Genomic DNA, 16588 nt, shown 5'->3' on the forward strand with positions numbered 1-16588 from the left:
CCCCAGTTCATCTTTGCCTTTCTCTTCCACCCTTCATTCTTTTCTCTGTGCATACATATGTTCCAAAATAGCCTCCCATATCTAATGGCTCCATAATTTAGCAGGATCATTTAGCCTCTGTGTGTCTAATTCTGAAGCGCAGTGTGGGTCAGCCCAGAATGGGACAGGAGTAATGGCTGAGCAGATGGAGATCCATCCCAACCATAATGATGTAATTAACACTGCAGAGAGCACCCCCTGTCACGCACGGGAAAGCCTTCACGTGCTAACATTGCTATCAATTCCAAATTCACCCATTCTTAGTGCACATCAATGAAAACATGAAGGAAATGTAGGCTTACTGGGTAAAATACTTTGTACAGATAAATTCAGGGCTTCAAATGAAATATCAAGATCCCCCCTCGCCAATAAATTTTCACCCAGAAATTTTGGTTTTGCTTATGAAGACTAGAAAGTAGATATTTACAACTTAATCAAGATTTCGGATTAAGTTAAGTTAAAAGGTCTTTGCACCCGGTTACTAATGTTCTTGTAAATATTTATGCTAAACCACAATCTTCCAGTACAAAGATAATTAGTTTTTAATACACTTCGCTCATCAATGACCTAATTTGACGCCCTAACGCAGAAGCTCACTCCAAATGGCAACACTACAGTGACCACTTGCCACTAGCCTCATGCTGCAGCTAATCCTATCAGTGTATTAATTACTAATGATGAGCTGATGGAGCGAAACCCCCACTTGCTTGCAAGCTAACGCCCAAGTAGACTTAATGAAATGCCAGCACCGGGCTGATGAAGGGGCTCCGACCCTTCTTAAATTGCATTAGCCCAGAGACAGAGTGAACTTTGGAGGCAATTAACTGGACTGTTAGGACATAACGATAGAGTCAGAGAGGAATGGGAGGCCGAGAGGAACACCAAAAGAGAAAATGAAGGAGGGAGAGATAACAGAGGAAGAGCTGTGGAGAATGGAAAGAGCAAAGGATTATAAGTGGAGACTGGAAACTGAACAGACTGCTGATGAGAAAGAGAGGGAAGAGAAAAGTAAGAATGACGAAAATCACAAGCAACAGTTAAACAGCGATAAGTTAAATAACTAAATGCTATTTGTGAATTTATCACCTCCAAGTGAAGTTTAAAAAGAAAATTGGTTTCCCCACCTTGACTGCGTGGATGTGAGTTATTTTGCCAGAAGAACACACTTTTAGTCGACTGTCTCACTAATCCCCCTCCAATAAGCACAAAGCCACGTTACACAGCAAATCAATTCAACATTTTTCTTAACATCGCCATAAATTTTCCAATTATTTCTATGTCTGTTACGGAGCTGACATCAGGAAAAAGTGCTTCACTGGTCTTAACAGAGTTAGTCTGCTGAAAAGCCAATCTAATGCAAATTTGTTGTTATTCATGCATCAAGCCAGCAGGATGATACCGATTTAATATTTCTTGTTGTGTAGTGTGCAAACTAATTATCAACAGAAAAAAGACTGTTTCAAAGAGAAGACCTCATTTGTAAAGAGAGGTTTAGTCATTTAGCAGTAAATGAAAAAATGGAGATATGATATGAATTGGAGGGGTTTATTTCTTTAAAAAAAATGCTATAAATGCTAAAAAACAGTTTTATGACAAGTCCTGCAATTATTCAGCATTTCTCAGTTTCTGGCAATCAGCTTCCTTATTCAGAAAATAATAAGGAATTTTATATAACAAAACTGCATATGATGTAGGTAAATTGACTCATATGACGGGCGACTACTGTCCAGTATTTGTTCTACAAAGAACATGACACGGCCTATTTGCAATGAGTGTTACGAAAATAGCAAGGAATTATGCAAACCTACACTTATACTACAGAATTTATCCAACGTTGCAGCTAATCCATCAAATGTTGACATCTTAAAAGCTTTACAGATGGGGATCTTGTTTTTTCCAGTCTCCCACTCACACGGTACAAAGTGGTTTTTAGGCACTTATTTGGAAAAAACTGGATCTGAGGTTTTCTTCTTGCTTCAACAAATGAGCCTTCACTCTTAACTATGCCGCTTTAACACCAAAAGTAGCATGTTTGAGTGTGTTATTGGTTCTTTTTAAATGGGTACACCTGCTAAAACAATCCGATTAAAAACTTTCCCGCTTCCAGTATTCGTGTGTTCACCCTTCAGTGCTCTGATGACTACAACTGGTCACAAACCCCTGAGGGACAGGCCTAGAACTACAGTGTACTGTGTGAAGCCTGTAAATACACAGTTTTATGAGTAACCTATATCTGCACTGTTTCTGATCAATTACCTGAGATAAATAGGCTAGTTTATCATTTTCAACAACCCCACACAGCTGTCTTACAGATGGTAGCACTTCTCTCCACAACACATCTCTTCTCTTTTTGTTGCTGCTGTCAGTTTCAGAACCTCCGTGTGAAAAGTCTGGTAAATGTATGCCGCCGTGAAGAAAAGAAATCCTGGTAGTCATGCGCCCATTCTTGTAGTCATGATCACAAAATCCTCAATGAAAATGAATGTGTTCACCCAGCTGTTGCGTTCCCTTCAGTGTCGTCCCGAGCCAGAGCCGATACAAACCAACAACCACTGGAGTTATTTGACGCAAGACTGAATGTCCATCAAACACGTTCCCGTTGCACTCAAAAGGCAGACGTTAGCGGCTCTTTTGACCAGCGGGAAAATGACTATTTTCCCTCTGCTTGATGCGAAAGTTAGTTTTCCAATAAAAGAAAAGGAAGGTTTCAATTAGCAAGTCATAGGAACTAAATGTAATGTCCTTGCCTGCATTCAGTCAAATCCAATAAAAGTAAATATTGTTTCTGTCACACGAGTTTCATCCAACAGCTCATCTACAAGTTACAATTAAACATGACAAAGGAATACTAAAAACTGGGGGAAACAAAAAAAGCTCACACTGGTCTAAAAATTGAGAACAAAGAAGGAAGAAGCAACAAGTAGGGATCTGGAAAAAACTAAGAATATGAAATGGGAACAAACTAGAACCAATAGAAGATAAAGAGAGACACATGTGCATAGAAAGCTTGACAAATAAGAGACAATGGAGACACAAAACGTAGAGAAAAGTGAGAGAGCAAGTAAAGCAGAGAGGTTAAGCTCCTTCACAGACTGATTCCAGTGATCAGCAGAATGATTTTGAATGCCAAAACAGAGAGGTGCCTCATGACTGCACCCTGAACATCACACAACACAGCACTTCATAGATCTACAAGTCAACAAATTCAGAGTCCACAATATCAATAAGGAATCCTCTCCACAGCCCAATTCCAAACGGTTGCCTGTTCTAATTTCATAAAAACCCTGGAGCACTGACTGGGAATGGGAATTCATGGACATGACACAAATATAATAAGAACGCTTTCTCCCTCTTTGAATGCCCATGATGCTGGAAACAAGATTAGCCAAAAGAAAATGACAGCAACACCTAAGAAATGTTTCAAGTTTAGCCGAGAAGTTTCTATACATGTATAATGTAGTTCAGTGACCTTTCATTTGGTGTCACAGTGAGCCACAGCAGAGGCGGATAGAAAGTGCCCGAATTCACTGAAAAATTAAGAGCAAAGGAACGTCAGATGGAAGAAGAGGTGGTATGTAATTATGTGGGACCCGGGCAAAATCTTCCCAACTCATTACACGAGAAAGTGCACGAGTTCAAAAGTGTGTGTTTGCCTGTATGATGGGCCACACATAAAAAACATCTCTCACAGGGCTCCCCTTACAAAGACAATCATTTCCACCACAACTATTCAACCAAACTCTTTCTGCACAACGGCTTGGGTCCCGTCCCAAACCCCAATCAGTCCACTGGGTTGAGTGCAGAGTTAAATTAAAAAGAAGAAAAGCTTAATGGAAGTCTGCCTTTGTAATTCATTAGCAGCATGCCATCTAGTGCTGCCTCACTAAAATGTCCCGATGCCACTCTTTATGTTTGGAGAAGGAGTATACTCATCTTCCACTGTGTCCATTAGGGCCCAAACAGCCCAAAAAAAATCAGTGCAATTAGGAGAGCTTTGCTCAAAGCGCTGCAGGTGAGCACTTGACACTGGGTAAACTCAGCAGTCAATTGTTTAAAATTAAATGCATAAATGTTGCTTTATTTCCCGTTTTTTGTTTCCATTCACCTCTTTTTATTAAGTAATCTTAAAAGCAGCCGGAAGAACAATCTCAGCTTTGTTCCTCTCTCAAGGCTTTATTGAAATCGGCTGTTTTCCCACCAAATCCCTTGGCAAGCATCTTGTCACAAAACATATTGACTGATATCCCTTACTGCGAGCTTGAAGTTTAAAGCCCAAAGTGTCCTTGGCCGTCAAAGAGAGGGTTCTGTATACATCCTGCATTGATTGTGCTCCAGAAACTTCAATAACCTTCATGAGTTCTGACGGAGCTTCAGCTACAACCACTCTCTCAGCACTGGACTCCTGCTTAACAGTGGGGGTTCCCACCTGGAGCGGGCTGCAGGCAGTCAATCTTTTGAAGGCTATCTTGTTGACCGAGGGAAGGAAGATATGGCTATCTGTTAACCGAAAACTTGTGTCCTTGAGTGTCCCGAACATATTTTCTCATGTAGGGGGGATAATAATAGATGTGTGCTTTAATATTCTTTTTGTATAAATCTATAAATTATTTTTAACTTTTTTGCAACAGCAAAAGTAACAAAGTTTGAACTACATGACTAGGTACTGTAAACCTTTTGCTGCAGTCACAATCTCCATCAACAATCATGACAACAATATTCAACAGCATTTGATGAGAAGTAAGAAGAACCTCACAGCGCCACAGACACGGTAATCTTACTTGTGCTCCAGTAAAATGTAAATATGACAGTGCTTTGAAGGGCAAAATAAATGTGACACGTTGATTAAAACGCTGGGCAAGGAGTGCTCAGCGATGTCTGTTCTTCATATCTAATTAAAAGCGGTTTATTGTCTCCTGGCTTCTCTTTGACACTTCAGTCAGCTCCATTTTCAATCTGCTGATGAGACCAGAGAATACTGAAGCCACTTGTATATTTATATATATTTTGACACAAACATAGCACATCCTTTTGTTCTCGGTTAATCTATATCAGTAAAGTGATTAATTTATGAAGCAGAGAAAGATGAGCCAAAGGCTCCTCGCTGATCAAAAGGCCTCCAAAGCAGAAATGTTTTCTCCAACAGATAAAAGTAGAAGATTCTGCAGGAAATAATGAGAGGCAATGTGCTGCAAGGTTTCACTTAGAACTTAAAAACTTCACTTAAAACCTAATCTATTCTTCTTTTTTAAATTATCACCTTTATTACAAAGATAATCCAGTGTTGTATTCTCATCAGCAGAGTTGATAGAAAATGTTTTTCGACATTTTCAGTTTTCTAAGATCTGGGGATTTATTCTTTCAGAAGCTAGATCATCAGTATCTAGCCATATTTCTGAATGCCGTTTTAAAGTTTCCTTCAAATAGGAAGACACTCATTAAGAGTGTGATTTGAACTCTGGTCACGCAGTCAGAGCAGACAATGTACATGTTCAGCAGTCACATAGCCACAAACTCTGGCAGAACGCACAAATGGCAAGCTAATTAAATTCTCAGGCCTCAAACCAAATGGCAGACAAGGTGAAAGGGTGATGGACACAGGCAGCAATACACACCCGAAGCCAAATACAAACTGTAAAACTCCCACTGGGTGGTCTTAATTACAAGTGCATGTGGATGTTTGTCAACAGTGGTCTTTTATGAACTATGTTGTCCAATTATGTGATGACACACAATAACTTCTAGCATGACGAACCTGACAGTCTGTCTTTATTGAGTGATAATAGATTGTAATTTTGAAGTTGAAAGAGAAGTGAGGGAAACATTCAAGGAAACATACATTTCAGTCACTGTGACTTTTTTTTTATGGAAATGGGAAAAATACAGTAAAGCATGAATAGAGAGCACTAAGGGAATGCAGTGGTATGTGTTCAGATATGTATATGAATTGATAGTGTCAAAAAAAACTGTCAAGTTGCATTAAAACACTCCTTCCTCCATCAATACTACTGATTAACAAGCAGTTTTTTATGCTTTGAATCAATACTTTTCCACTGAAATGAACAACATGCAGCAGCATCTCGAGCTTTTCTGAACAGGAATAGGACCAGTTACATGAATTCTGACTTTCAAAAGCTTGTTTACCCACTACCCATCCTAAGCCTACCGGGCCTCAGTCACACACTGATGAACGGCGTTCCTCTGCCAAGGCCGTGTAACTGGGTGCACCCTATGTTTCTGTCAGCTCCTGCATCAGTCTACTGGTACGTCATGTGGAAAGGTCAAGCTGGTTTCCCCACCTCTCAAAATGAGGGGGAAAATAAGACCTATGAAGAGGTTTCTGCAGATGTAAAATATGTGAACTGCAATAAGAGGCACATGCCAGGTGGGTATTCAAATCATTTAGCTGTTTAAAAAAAAAAGGGGGGGGGTTCAGTGAGTAGAAATAGTCAGTGGTTAAAATGAAGAAGTTTAAAAAAGATTCAGTGTAGGAAGAAAATAATAGAGCAGATGCTTCCTCTATCTAAAATTAAGCTATTTAAAGACTGAGCCTTTCCAAACCAGGAGGAGGGCATCTTTCCCTGTCCAGGCCTCCACATCAATTATCGTAACGGCCTTTTCAAATTACCCAGTTGGCATAAAATGCAGGAAAACGTGCAAAACAGAGGAAAAATAAACTCAAGAGTGACTCATGAACAGAAAGTCACAAATATTACAATCATAGTTAGACCGATGCTGTAGGTTCCAGCATGCTACTGGGTTTTGAGGTCTGAGATTAGAAGTAGCTCAGTATCCAATAAACAGAGCTACTATGGGAGCTGTAGAAATTTAATTCCTCTCACTGCTGATATGTGACGCTGTAAGCCAGAGTGGGCTAAATGAAGGGGCTGAAGGGGAGTGTGGGAGCACTGAGAGAGAAAAAGAAAGATAGATAATGAGACTAAGGAGGAAATTACATGGACCAAGAGGGATGAGCACAAGGTATTGGGCAATACACAAACTGTGATACAGAGGCTGCAGGAATGATGCTGTGGTAGGAAGGAGGAAGGGAAATGGAAATGCAGAGTGGGAGAGAGGGGCAAATGAACAAGCAAGAGATGATGGAGGGCTGGATGAAGGGTCTTCATATTGACACAATCGTTCAGGAAATAATAACACGAGCAACTGAGTAAGAAAATCTAATTCCACAAAATGAGTACTGCAATCGAGAGACTACATCATCTTCCCCCACAGTGCCAGGTGAGAGGGGGGCACCTGGTGTTGGCAGTGGTCACATGCTGGGGATTGGCATCATGCCATCTAGAACTGTGCTTGTACAACTGAGAAATTACGATACATGGCCTTTGCATAACTAACCCCTAAAAACACAAATACATATCCTAAAACTGTCTCGCTATTGTGTGTTCATGCTTACCTGCAGGGAAAAACTCACACAAGCCAAGTCAGTGTGAGTTAGAGATAGATGGGCTTTAAATTTAACTGGGCAGTCACTGTCTTTGTAATTTCTGCTTTTGTATGATCAGTGAAAACAGTCTGTGCTGTCAATTACCATGGCAACAATCAACACATGCATTTTACTGACCAACATTAAAATTGTTATCTTGTGGTTTTATATGCTGCACATCCAAGAGGATACATTAAAACAGTCTGAAGATCCTCATCTTTCCCAACAACTTTAAACTTTCCATCTAAAATGACTCCAACAAATAATTTAAATGCAAAAAATACAAATCAAATTACTCTCAGTTACTCAACACAATCTTCTTTGGCATGTTAAGGACAAAAAAACACACATTCTCCTATCCCGTTGAGATCAACAACTGTCACAAATTTTCCTCTGAGAGTCACCACAGGGTCAACCCAACAGCTGTTCCTCTCCCTCAGCCAATCAAACAAGTACAGGGATCAAGAACTAAGCATAAATACACGCCAATTACAGCGCCTGAAATTAATTCAAGCAATCAAGCTTCCCCGTTTGCCTTTGTCTCTAACTGGTTCTTGTTGACAGAATAAATATGATCCAATACATTACCACCAGTTTCTCGTTTGAGAAATGTATTACAAGAGCATCTGAAATAAATAAATTCCATAAGTAGAGGGTAGAAAATAAATCTATGGTGAAATTTCCATGATAGTGAACCACCAAACCCACCTTAACAGTGTCATATTTTAAGATGAGATCAAGCACAAATATATCTATACAAAAGTAGTGAAGGCACATGCAGGGGAAACTGGAAAAAGACATTAATGTCATGTATATTACAATAATGCCACACAAACATTTTACTCCTGTTTAATCTTTACCGCTCCACTTTTATTTAATCCCTTAAGTTTTACTGTCATTATTCATTGATGTTCTGGTGAGGATTAGACATGTGTCACAAATGTTTTACAACTAAATATAATAAGCACATGCATCAGTGGTTTTGGTCCATTCCTTCTGTTACTGTTGCTCAAAACTAACCTGCAGCACTGTCTGGATCTTGGCAGAGACGTCCGCTTGCTCGTAGAGCTTGATGTCCTCTTCTTGGGTCCCACGCGGACCCTGCACCTTAATCTGCTGCATGTGGGCCAAAACCACACTGTGAGCCTGGGCCACAGCCTTGAACTTCTCAAACAAAAGCTCCAGCAGTTCTAAGAGCAGCCTGCAGAGGGCGACAAAGAGAGCCACAAAAAAAAAAAAAAAAAAAAAAGAGGGGGTGAATGTGAGAAATTTAAGGGGCAGAGAGCAGGAGCAAATGGAAACATGGACACAAGACCGAGAGGAAGGACATAATACAACATAATAACGTTCACAAACAAAACAAAAATATATATATATAACTTTATTTCCAGAAAGAGAGGTAGAAAGCAATCGATAGAAATATACTACATCTTCTATTACATTTGACCAAGATGTCAACATGTTAGGAGAAGAAACTAATTCTACAGTAAATCACCTGACATTAGATTTTCATGGACCTCTAAGAAAGGAAAACCATTGCTGCTCTATACTCATGCATTATTCACCTTCAATTTCCAGTCACTAACAATGGCCATAAAAAGTTGATAAGACCCCCAAAGTTAGAGCCTATATTCTGTGCCCCCCGACTGATTTACAATTTTATTCTACTCTAAACTCTAGATACTGTAACAATACAGTCCCAGTGCTGCTAATAAGTACAGTATTCTGTACTTATTCTGTATTCTTATTCAGTATTCTGTATAATTATTGTGCTTCTCCAGCTTCTACTCACCCTTAAATTTAGTCTTATGTCTATCTATGTGCACAAATATATTCTCATGTAACTGTTAAGCTGTTATTTATATTGTATATCTCACAGCAAACTAGAGCTACAGCAGACAAAAGTCAGAACAAGACGTCCAAAGGAGAAAGGGGAAAGTAATAGATAGGAACAGATTATCTCCCCAAAATGTATTAATGGGGGCATTTGACATCACCAATTAGGTTTTGCTTCTCCCACTTTTCATCTGAAGTTTCCTCTTCAGCAGATATTTCAATATATCACCTGCAGTAATAACGCAGTACCTGGGCTGGCTGTGGGAAAACTGGCGAACTGCCCAACATGGACTCAAATGAATAGCCACTCTCATTAGTTCTAAATGGCTCTGGCTGGAGAAGAGAGCACAGCCAAAACTAAACTGACCTTCCACTTGATCTGAGTGCTACACGCCGGATTGAAAACTCAATGTTGCCTCATCGACGCTAACGCTTTCACACAGACTTTGCTATTACTGCTTTCTGCACAAGGGCAGAGCTTTCAAAGTAAAGAGGGAACACGGGTTACATTGATGAGTTTGAATGAGTTCTGTGTGCCCCTATGACAGTGAGTAACCACTTTATCTTAGTGGAAGCATTACATTTAATATACAAATAATCATGCTGTTTGCCTAACATCAATCTCTTTTACCATTTTGATTGGGTTTTATTCAACTGGTGGCAGCTCTCGAAATGTGCTGTTCATAAAACAAATAAAAAAAATCTCCTGTTGCATCTGTACTCGAGCTTGGGTCCTCAGCCAGAGGCCACAGGATCTGACAGTTAGGTGCACTTTGATTAACCGTTCTGTGAACTGTTCAAAGACCTCAGATCTTGTATCTGCTCCAGTGTTGAGGCTAAAGCCTCTAATGCTCTTTTTACCAGTGGAACCCCTTTGGACTTCACCTTCCACATCTACACCAGTTTTATCTGCAGCCACTGGTAGCCCTCAGTCCAGTTTAATTACTCCTTCTTCTTCTTCTAGCTTTGAATACCCAGTCTGTTATCACTGCCTTCATCTGCTCAGCAGTGTGTGGTCGGTTAGCAAGAAGCTTCTTAAATTTGAAGTCCCACAGGATCTGTGTTCCTAAATCGCTTTCGTTAGAGTCCCCCATAGGGAATTGGGGACTTCTAACCTACTCTTGGCACAATTCTCTTAAAACCCTCGCAGCCACTTTGATATGCCTCTCAGTATGCACCGTCTCAGCTTGTATCATAGACCCTGCCACTTTGTGCTGGCCTATCTTAAGGGCATCTTTTCACAGCCCGCAACTTGGATCATGTCTTCTAAAGTAGATCTCCACCTGTACAGATCTTATTCTGTTACAATCAGAGCCTCTGACCTTTACCTTTTATAGCAAGGAGACTACTTAAATAATAAATGGTACAAAAAAGACAATATTGTGAAGTAGAGATAACCAGAATAAAGCAGATCAAGAGAATTAAACAATCTGCTCTCCTTGATAAACAATCTACCCCAAAAACACAGATCATTTTTATATCATATGTATGATACATAGCATCTATGCATCCAACTTCCCTCGTGTAAAGAACAATTTAGAAATCATTTTCACCTTTTACCAACACTTAGAAGCAGCTCACCTCTCTGTGACAGGTGAGCATACTATCACCTGTTAAAACGGCTTTTAATCACACATATAAACCATATCTAATTATCGTTGCCATTTTTGCTCAGCAATTTTACTGCTGCATATGCAGGTGTAACACTTTTCCCCCAGTGAAATAAATAAAGTGTATCCATCTATTCCATATATCTAAAAGTTTATGTTCCAAACCACAAAATCTACGACTCCCAAAGCCCAACCATTCAGTACATCTGCTGAAAAGCACATGAGAAAGTCATTTATTCTGCCAGTTATATCAGTGTACCACCCACATAACTGTTGCAAGATAAGAGAGCATGTTCAAAGTGTTGGTAAGTAGCCAAGCGCTCTTTAGAAGGTATAAAGGTAATGTAGAGTCAAGATTGATGTTTTGCTAGAGGTCATTGTGGTTGTCTGTCACTACACTCACAGCAGCATCGAATAAATGTTATTAATAGAGAGAAGGTAGGAACAAATCACTCTGATCTATGACCCAGTGAATTTAAAATGTATGTATTAATATGGAGGACATGAAAAGGATATATAGAATACATTTCATGAATACGTCAACCTTCAGAAAGGGACAAACAAGATATGATCATGAATGCAACAAGAAAGCTGAACAATCACACACAAACTTGTACCTTTTGTCACCTTTTTCAATATTTTTCTAGCGATCCACTCTCAGCCTCAACCCTATCATCCACACCTATAGACAGACAAAGTGCAGACAGCCCCGTCCTCCTCATTATCTCCCAGTGGAGGCCATCCTAATCCATATTGTCTGTTCTTTGAGTCCTCACGTCTCATTTCCCCTCAGGATCGAAGCTGACACACATGGCTGATGAACAGTCAGCAGAGATAGCAGCGAGCACACAACCTTTGACTAACTGACCAACAATATGTGTGGTTCATTTGAGGAGGACAACGTCAGCATCCAAATGACATTATCTTGAGGTTTCTCAGTCATTAGATCTTCATGTACATTAGTGCTTTCAAACACAAATTGGACCTACAGAAGAGAACCGCATTCAACCGCAGGTCAATTACAGAAATACATGTACCAGTACAGAATATGATGCATTCAGTCAGAATGGATCTTTCAAACTGATTTGGATTAGCTTTCACTTCAATTCGGTTTATTTATATCGCGCCAAATCACAACAAATGTCACCTCGCGGCACTTCAAGCCAATTCGAGTCCAATTCATTGTATTCAAATCCAATTAATTAAATTCAAAATTAGTCCAATTCATACGTACACTCAAAAACGTCTCGTGTTTTTGCAATGCAGCAGGAGAATATGGATTCAGGTCAAATGTTATTAAATCAAACTGAACTGCTCAGAAATCACTGGTGTATGCCAAAGACTTTGGTGCGCACAGTGCAACCTTGTGCAGAGCATCTTTATGAAAGTTGGATCGAGAGAAGGAAGTTGGATCACTGAGGGTGTGAATAAGAACATAACCCCCCAAGACCAAGCCACACACAGCTGTTTCAGGTATAAAGTTGTTAAGTGTCGCCTGCTGGTCTGCTCTGCTATAAAATAGTGTGCAATATTCAAGACCATTGTTCCTTTCAAGTGGTACATTGGCTGGAGTTTCCATAGCAACAGACTTGACTTTAAACTGAAGTGAACATAGGGAGAGCGAGCAGAGTATGCATCCAAAGACAAACACACAGACACGCACACCCGAACTTCAAAGTGTTAAGTGCTCACACACAAATACACGTGCAGGCAAATTTAAAACAACCAGTACGAAGCAGAACTGAGAATGAGCTACATGCTGGCCTATTACACTGAGGTCAGATGAGATTCAGCAAGAAACAGAAGAAACAAAGCAGACAAGGCAGAAGAGAACATCCCTGACAGAAAACAAGACATTCCTCTTAAATGGTTCGGGATCAGTGGACTGAGACCTGTGCTTCTCCAGACTGCCTCTATGCGTCTGTCTGGAGATGCTGACGTGACTGATTTTAAAATGTGGCAGTCCTATAGGGCAGGTGTGAAACAGTTTGTGAGTGTGCACATAGGTGTGTTTAACCATGACGCGTCCATGTTTAAAGCAGCAGGGTATCTGTTTTCATGGTCTGAGGAAGGTGTGTCTCCAGTCCGACTATTTTCTGAGTTTCACACCTTGTTGACTGTCTGACTATGAAAACTGTGGGACTGCATTCAAAACATGTTGCAGGCTGCCTTTAAAAAGACCTAAAAAAAAAAACACTGCATGCAGCAAATTGATACAGATACAAAAAGTGAGCTCTGTGTTTTAGTAAGAATCAGCAAGAAGCGAAAAAAAATGCCTAACCTCTACCAATCACTGGAAAGAGTGTCAAGTCTTTCTTTAACAAAAGTGGGAAAATGAGTCTAATGGGAACACTATCAGTACAGAACATTATGCGAGTTTAATAAAATTCTAACATCGACATAACAGTGATGGGAATACAAGTGGCAGCTTTATTAAGGTATTTTTCAAGATAACAGTGGCGGCATACTGCTGTCAACAATGATCTCTTTTTCATATATATAATGCTAATGCTTTTTATCATTTCTATCAGGTAGGCATTATTAATTTATTTTAAAGATGGCTTTCATCTTCCCACATAATTGCTTGTCTTCATGGCTATCCACTGACTGCATCTGCGTTTCGCTCTCCACTGTTTTTTTTTTTGTTTGTTTTTTTTTTGTAATTCCAATCCTCCTTTTTTAAGTGCTTCTAATTTTTCCAAATCTACCGATATTTCAGCATGAGGTCTTCCAGCTTTGGTGTACCGTACCTTGGCTGGCTCTCCTGGGCGAGGTTTTCTCCTCTCTGATAAGCGTGGTCTGCTATCTGAGTGGTGGACCTCTTGACGATCTGTTTCAGCTCAGGCTCCAGCCGCTCCATAATGGCTTTGATGGTCTCTGGGAGTTTCTTCAATTTGGCCAGAGCCTAAATAAATGGATAAGACCAACGTTTCACTTAAGGCAAAAGCATAACAAACACACTTAATGACACAACAGAAAGTGACAGTAATGGAGTGCATTTAGAGTGAGTACTGTTCTATTTGGACTCATGTATGTACCCTGATTAGGATGCCCATGAACTCAGCACTGTTCTCTTCAGGATCCACTTCAGAAAGCTCTGCTTGGTTCAGTTCCCGGATATCCTGCTGCAGCTCACGCACTAATGAGGACACACAGATACACACAGTTTAGTACAAACAGTAAACGCCTGGAAAAGAAAAATCATAAAATTGCAGTTTTGTGTTTCTCACCATTGAGCTTTCATCTTTCTCTTTTTAATGATGAAACACACCAAAACCGATAGTCAATGTCTTTGCCTTTTAAACACTCTCTCCCACTCACACACACACACACACACACAGACACACACACACACACACACCTGCACCTGCACCCAAAACCCCACCCCCATGCTCTCGGCAGCTGACTTAGCCACATTAGCGGCTAAATTGAGAATGGCAGTATCGAGTGATGCTCTAATTTCCATTAGATGGGGCCTCCCAATTCCCCATCAAAGCACGTTAGGAGAGTTAATGTTTATGGCAAGTTAATGGACTTGGGGTGCATTTCCTCTTTTCACCCATTCCGACTGCAGTTTGTGTAATAATTATGACAATTACTATCTTCAAATGAGGTGCTCTAATGCTATTAGACAAAATGGCAAGCCAGGCCTCTGATGGAAGCCGGTTGCTGTGCCGTGACCACGGCTGTTAACATGACGGTGTTCAGGCACTTACCACCTGGTGATGGCTAATTGCCAGAGAACTGTGTGCATAATGTGGGAGAAATTGTGGTTGAGCTTTTACTTTTAGGTCTACAGTGTGGGAGAAGTGAACAGATATTTATCAAGTATTAGAGGCAATTTATACATTTGTGTGTGTTTATGGGTTTTAGGTCATGGGACACACGTCCATGCTGGGCTGTGATGAGTGCATAACAGAAGTTTGAATAAAATGAATTAAGAGATACAGACATCACAAGTAACATAAGAAGAGCTGAAAACAAAAAGGAAAGGACGAAAACAGAGAGCAAAACAAGAGTTTTGAGAAAATGGACAATACATGGCACAGGAATTGCTTCATGGAAACCTTGCTGGATGCTAAGTGGTATCTACAGTATGGTGCACGGCTGCCTGGCATCCACACAGGTGAAAACGGTGAGTCGTTAACTTAGAATGCCAAGAGTGGGTGGTGAAAAAAGTGCCAGGCTTCATATAAAAACTCAGAAACACCCAGGGAATGCCAAGTTATTGCTGGATTAACTTTTTTCATTATCTTCTTGTTTGCGCTCCTCTGTGCTCTGCCTGGAAGAAATGTAGTGCCGACTCTACGCCCCTACAACCAAAAGAGATTTCATACATTTCTGAGCAGAGTTAGCTTCTGTATTATCTGCCTCTGTTAAACTGCTGGTTACCAGTTTGAGCATAATGAATGCAGTTCCCCTGCTGTGAAGGCAGAGACTGGGTGACTAATGATACACGTAGGGGGGCATGATGATTATAATGTTAACTGGGGAGATGTATATTATGATCATAGTTGAAGATGTTATGACACATACTGCAAGGCATGAGACGTGGGTGTCTGCATGTGTGCAAGGTTTGTGTGTACAAGTTATCTATAATGCGTTTAGTCCTTTGTAGGGACGTCTAGATCAGCACTTTCTGTATGCACTCAGTGCAGGGAGCACTGGTAATTTGCACACCCGTAATGTTATGCAAATGGATGCAAGTCGAAGTAATGTTAATGACTTCCTATCACTGAGAGTATCAGAAGAGTGAAAACACAATTGCAAGCTAAAATACACACACACTGCTTTTACAAGGAAACCAACTACTCAACTATAAGTTAATGTCCTCATTTCTGTGGTTCTCTTAATGCGAATAATAGATTTTCTTTTCAAATCTTTACTTTTATTTTCATCTCTTTTCAGCTATCACGTCACATCCCCCCCCGCCCCGAGTACATCCTCCTTCCATGTGTTTAATATGTTGTAAAAACTTTACCACTGCCTGATCCAGGTGTGCTGAACTGGGATGAATCCAAAAGCTTGCGTGGGGTTGACAGGCTGCTGACTTCCAACACAGGCATTGAAGATGTGTCTTTGGTCATGGATCTGCCAACAGCAAAATATTCATAATTAGCCATTTATGAAAAATCTTACAAAAAGTAAACCATATTATGAAATACTGTACTGTTTTTCTCTTATGGTACCACGTTTGAATGAGAAGAGGATAGAATGAATCATAATTCTAGAGAAATAGTCAAAAATACACAAAGGTTTAGTATGAACTATCAGAAATGCAAACACAGACCCGTGCTTGCCAAACAAAAACAATCTGCAATTACAACAAAACGCCTTGCATCTCTGGTTGGTGGGAATGCTTCTGCTTTCCAATGAGCCATTTGTCAAACTCGAGGTGGAAGCAATCCAGGTCCTTTAAGTTGGGCAGTATAAACACAGTGTGTCCGCTAAGTGAGTGGGTTGCATGGAGGCTGGCGTGTTGTTAGAGGCAACCCAATACAGGAGGGCCAGGACCTGTCACTAGCTGACCCTCAGTAATAAATCATTTCACCTCACCCACCCACTGCCACCTTAATTATTGAACCACCCCCTCCCTCACACACACAAACACAAACACACACACATATACATATACATGTGCAAAATCGCCAACACTGAGGCT

General features: G+C 40.3%; 1 protein-coding gene across 1 annotated transcript in view; it reads right to left on the reverse strand.

The window, feature by feature from the left end:
- exoc4 (exocyst complex component 4) overlaps positions 1–16588 on the reverse strand; it is a 107999-nt gene that overhangs the window by 85749 nt on the left and 5662 nt on the right. Inside the window, exons 5-8 of the mRNA XM_072377164.1 lie at positions 15908–16017; positions 13965–14065; positions 13677–13831; positions 8501–8681 (exon numbers count right to left, since the gene is read on the reverse strand). Of these exons, the coding sequence (XP_072233265.1) occupies positions 8501–8681; positions 13677–13831; positions 13965–14065; positions 15908–16017 (547 nt within the window). The remainder of the gene's footprint in view (positions 1–8500; positions 8682–13676; positions 13832–13964; positions 14066–15907; positions 16018–16588) is intronic.

Source organism: Leuresthes tenuis, unplaced genomic scaffold, assembly GCF_036924035.1.
Source record: "Leuresthes tenuis unplaced genomic scaffold, fLeuTen1.0.hap1 SCAF_23, whole genome shotgun sequence".
Taxonomy (NCBI): domain Eukaryota; kingdom Metazoa; phylum Chordata; class Actinopteri; order Atheriniformes; family Atherinopsidae; genus Leuresthes; species Leuresthes tenuis.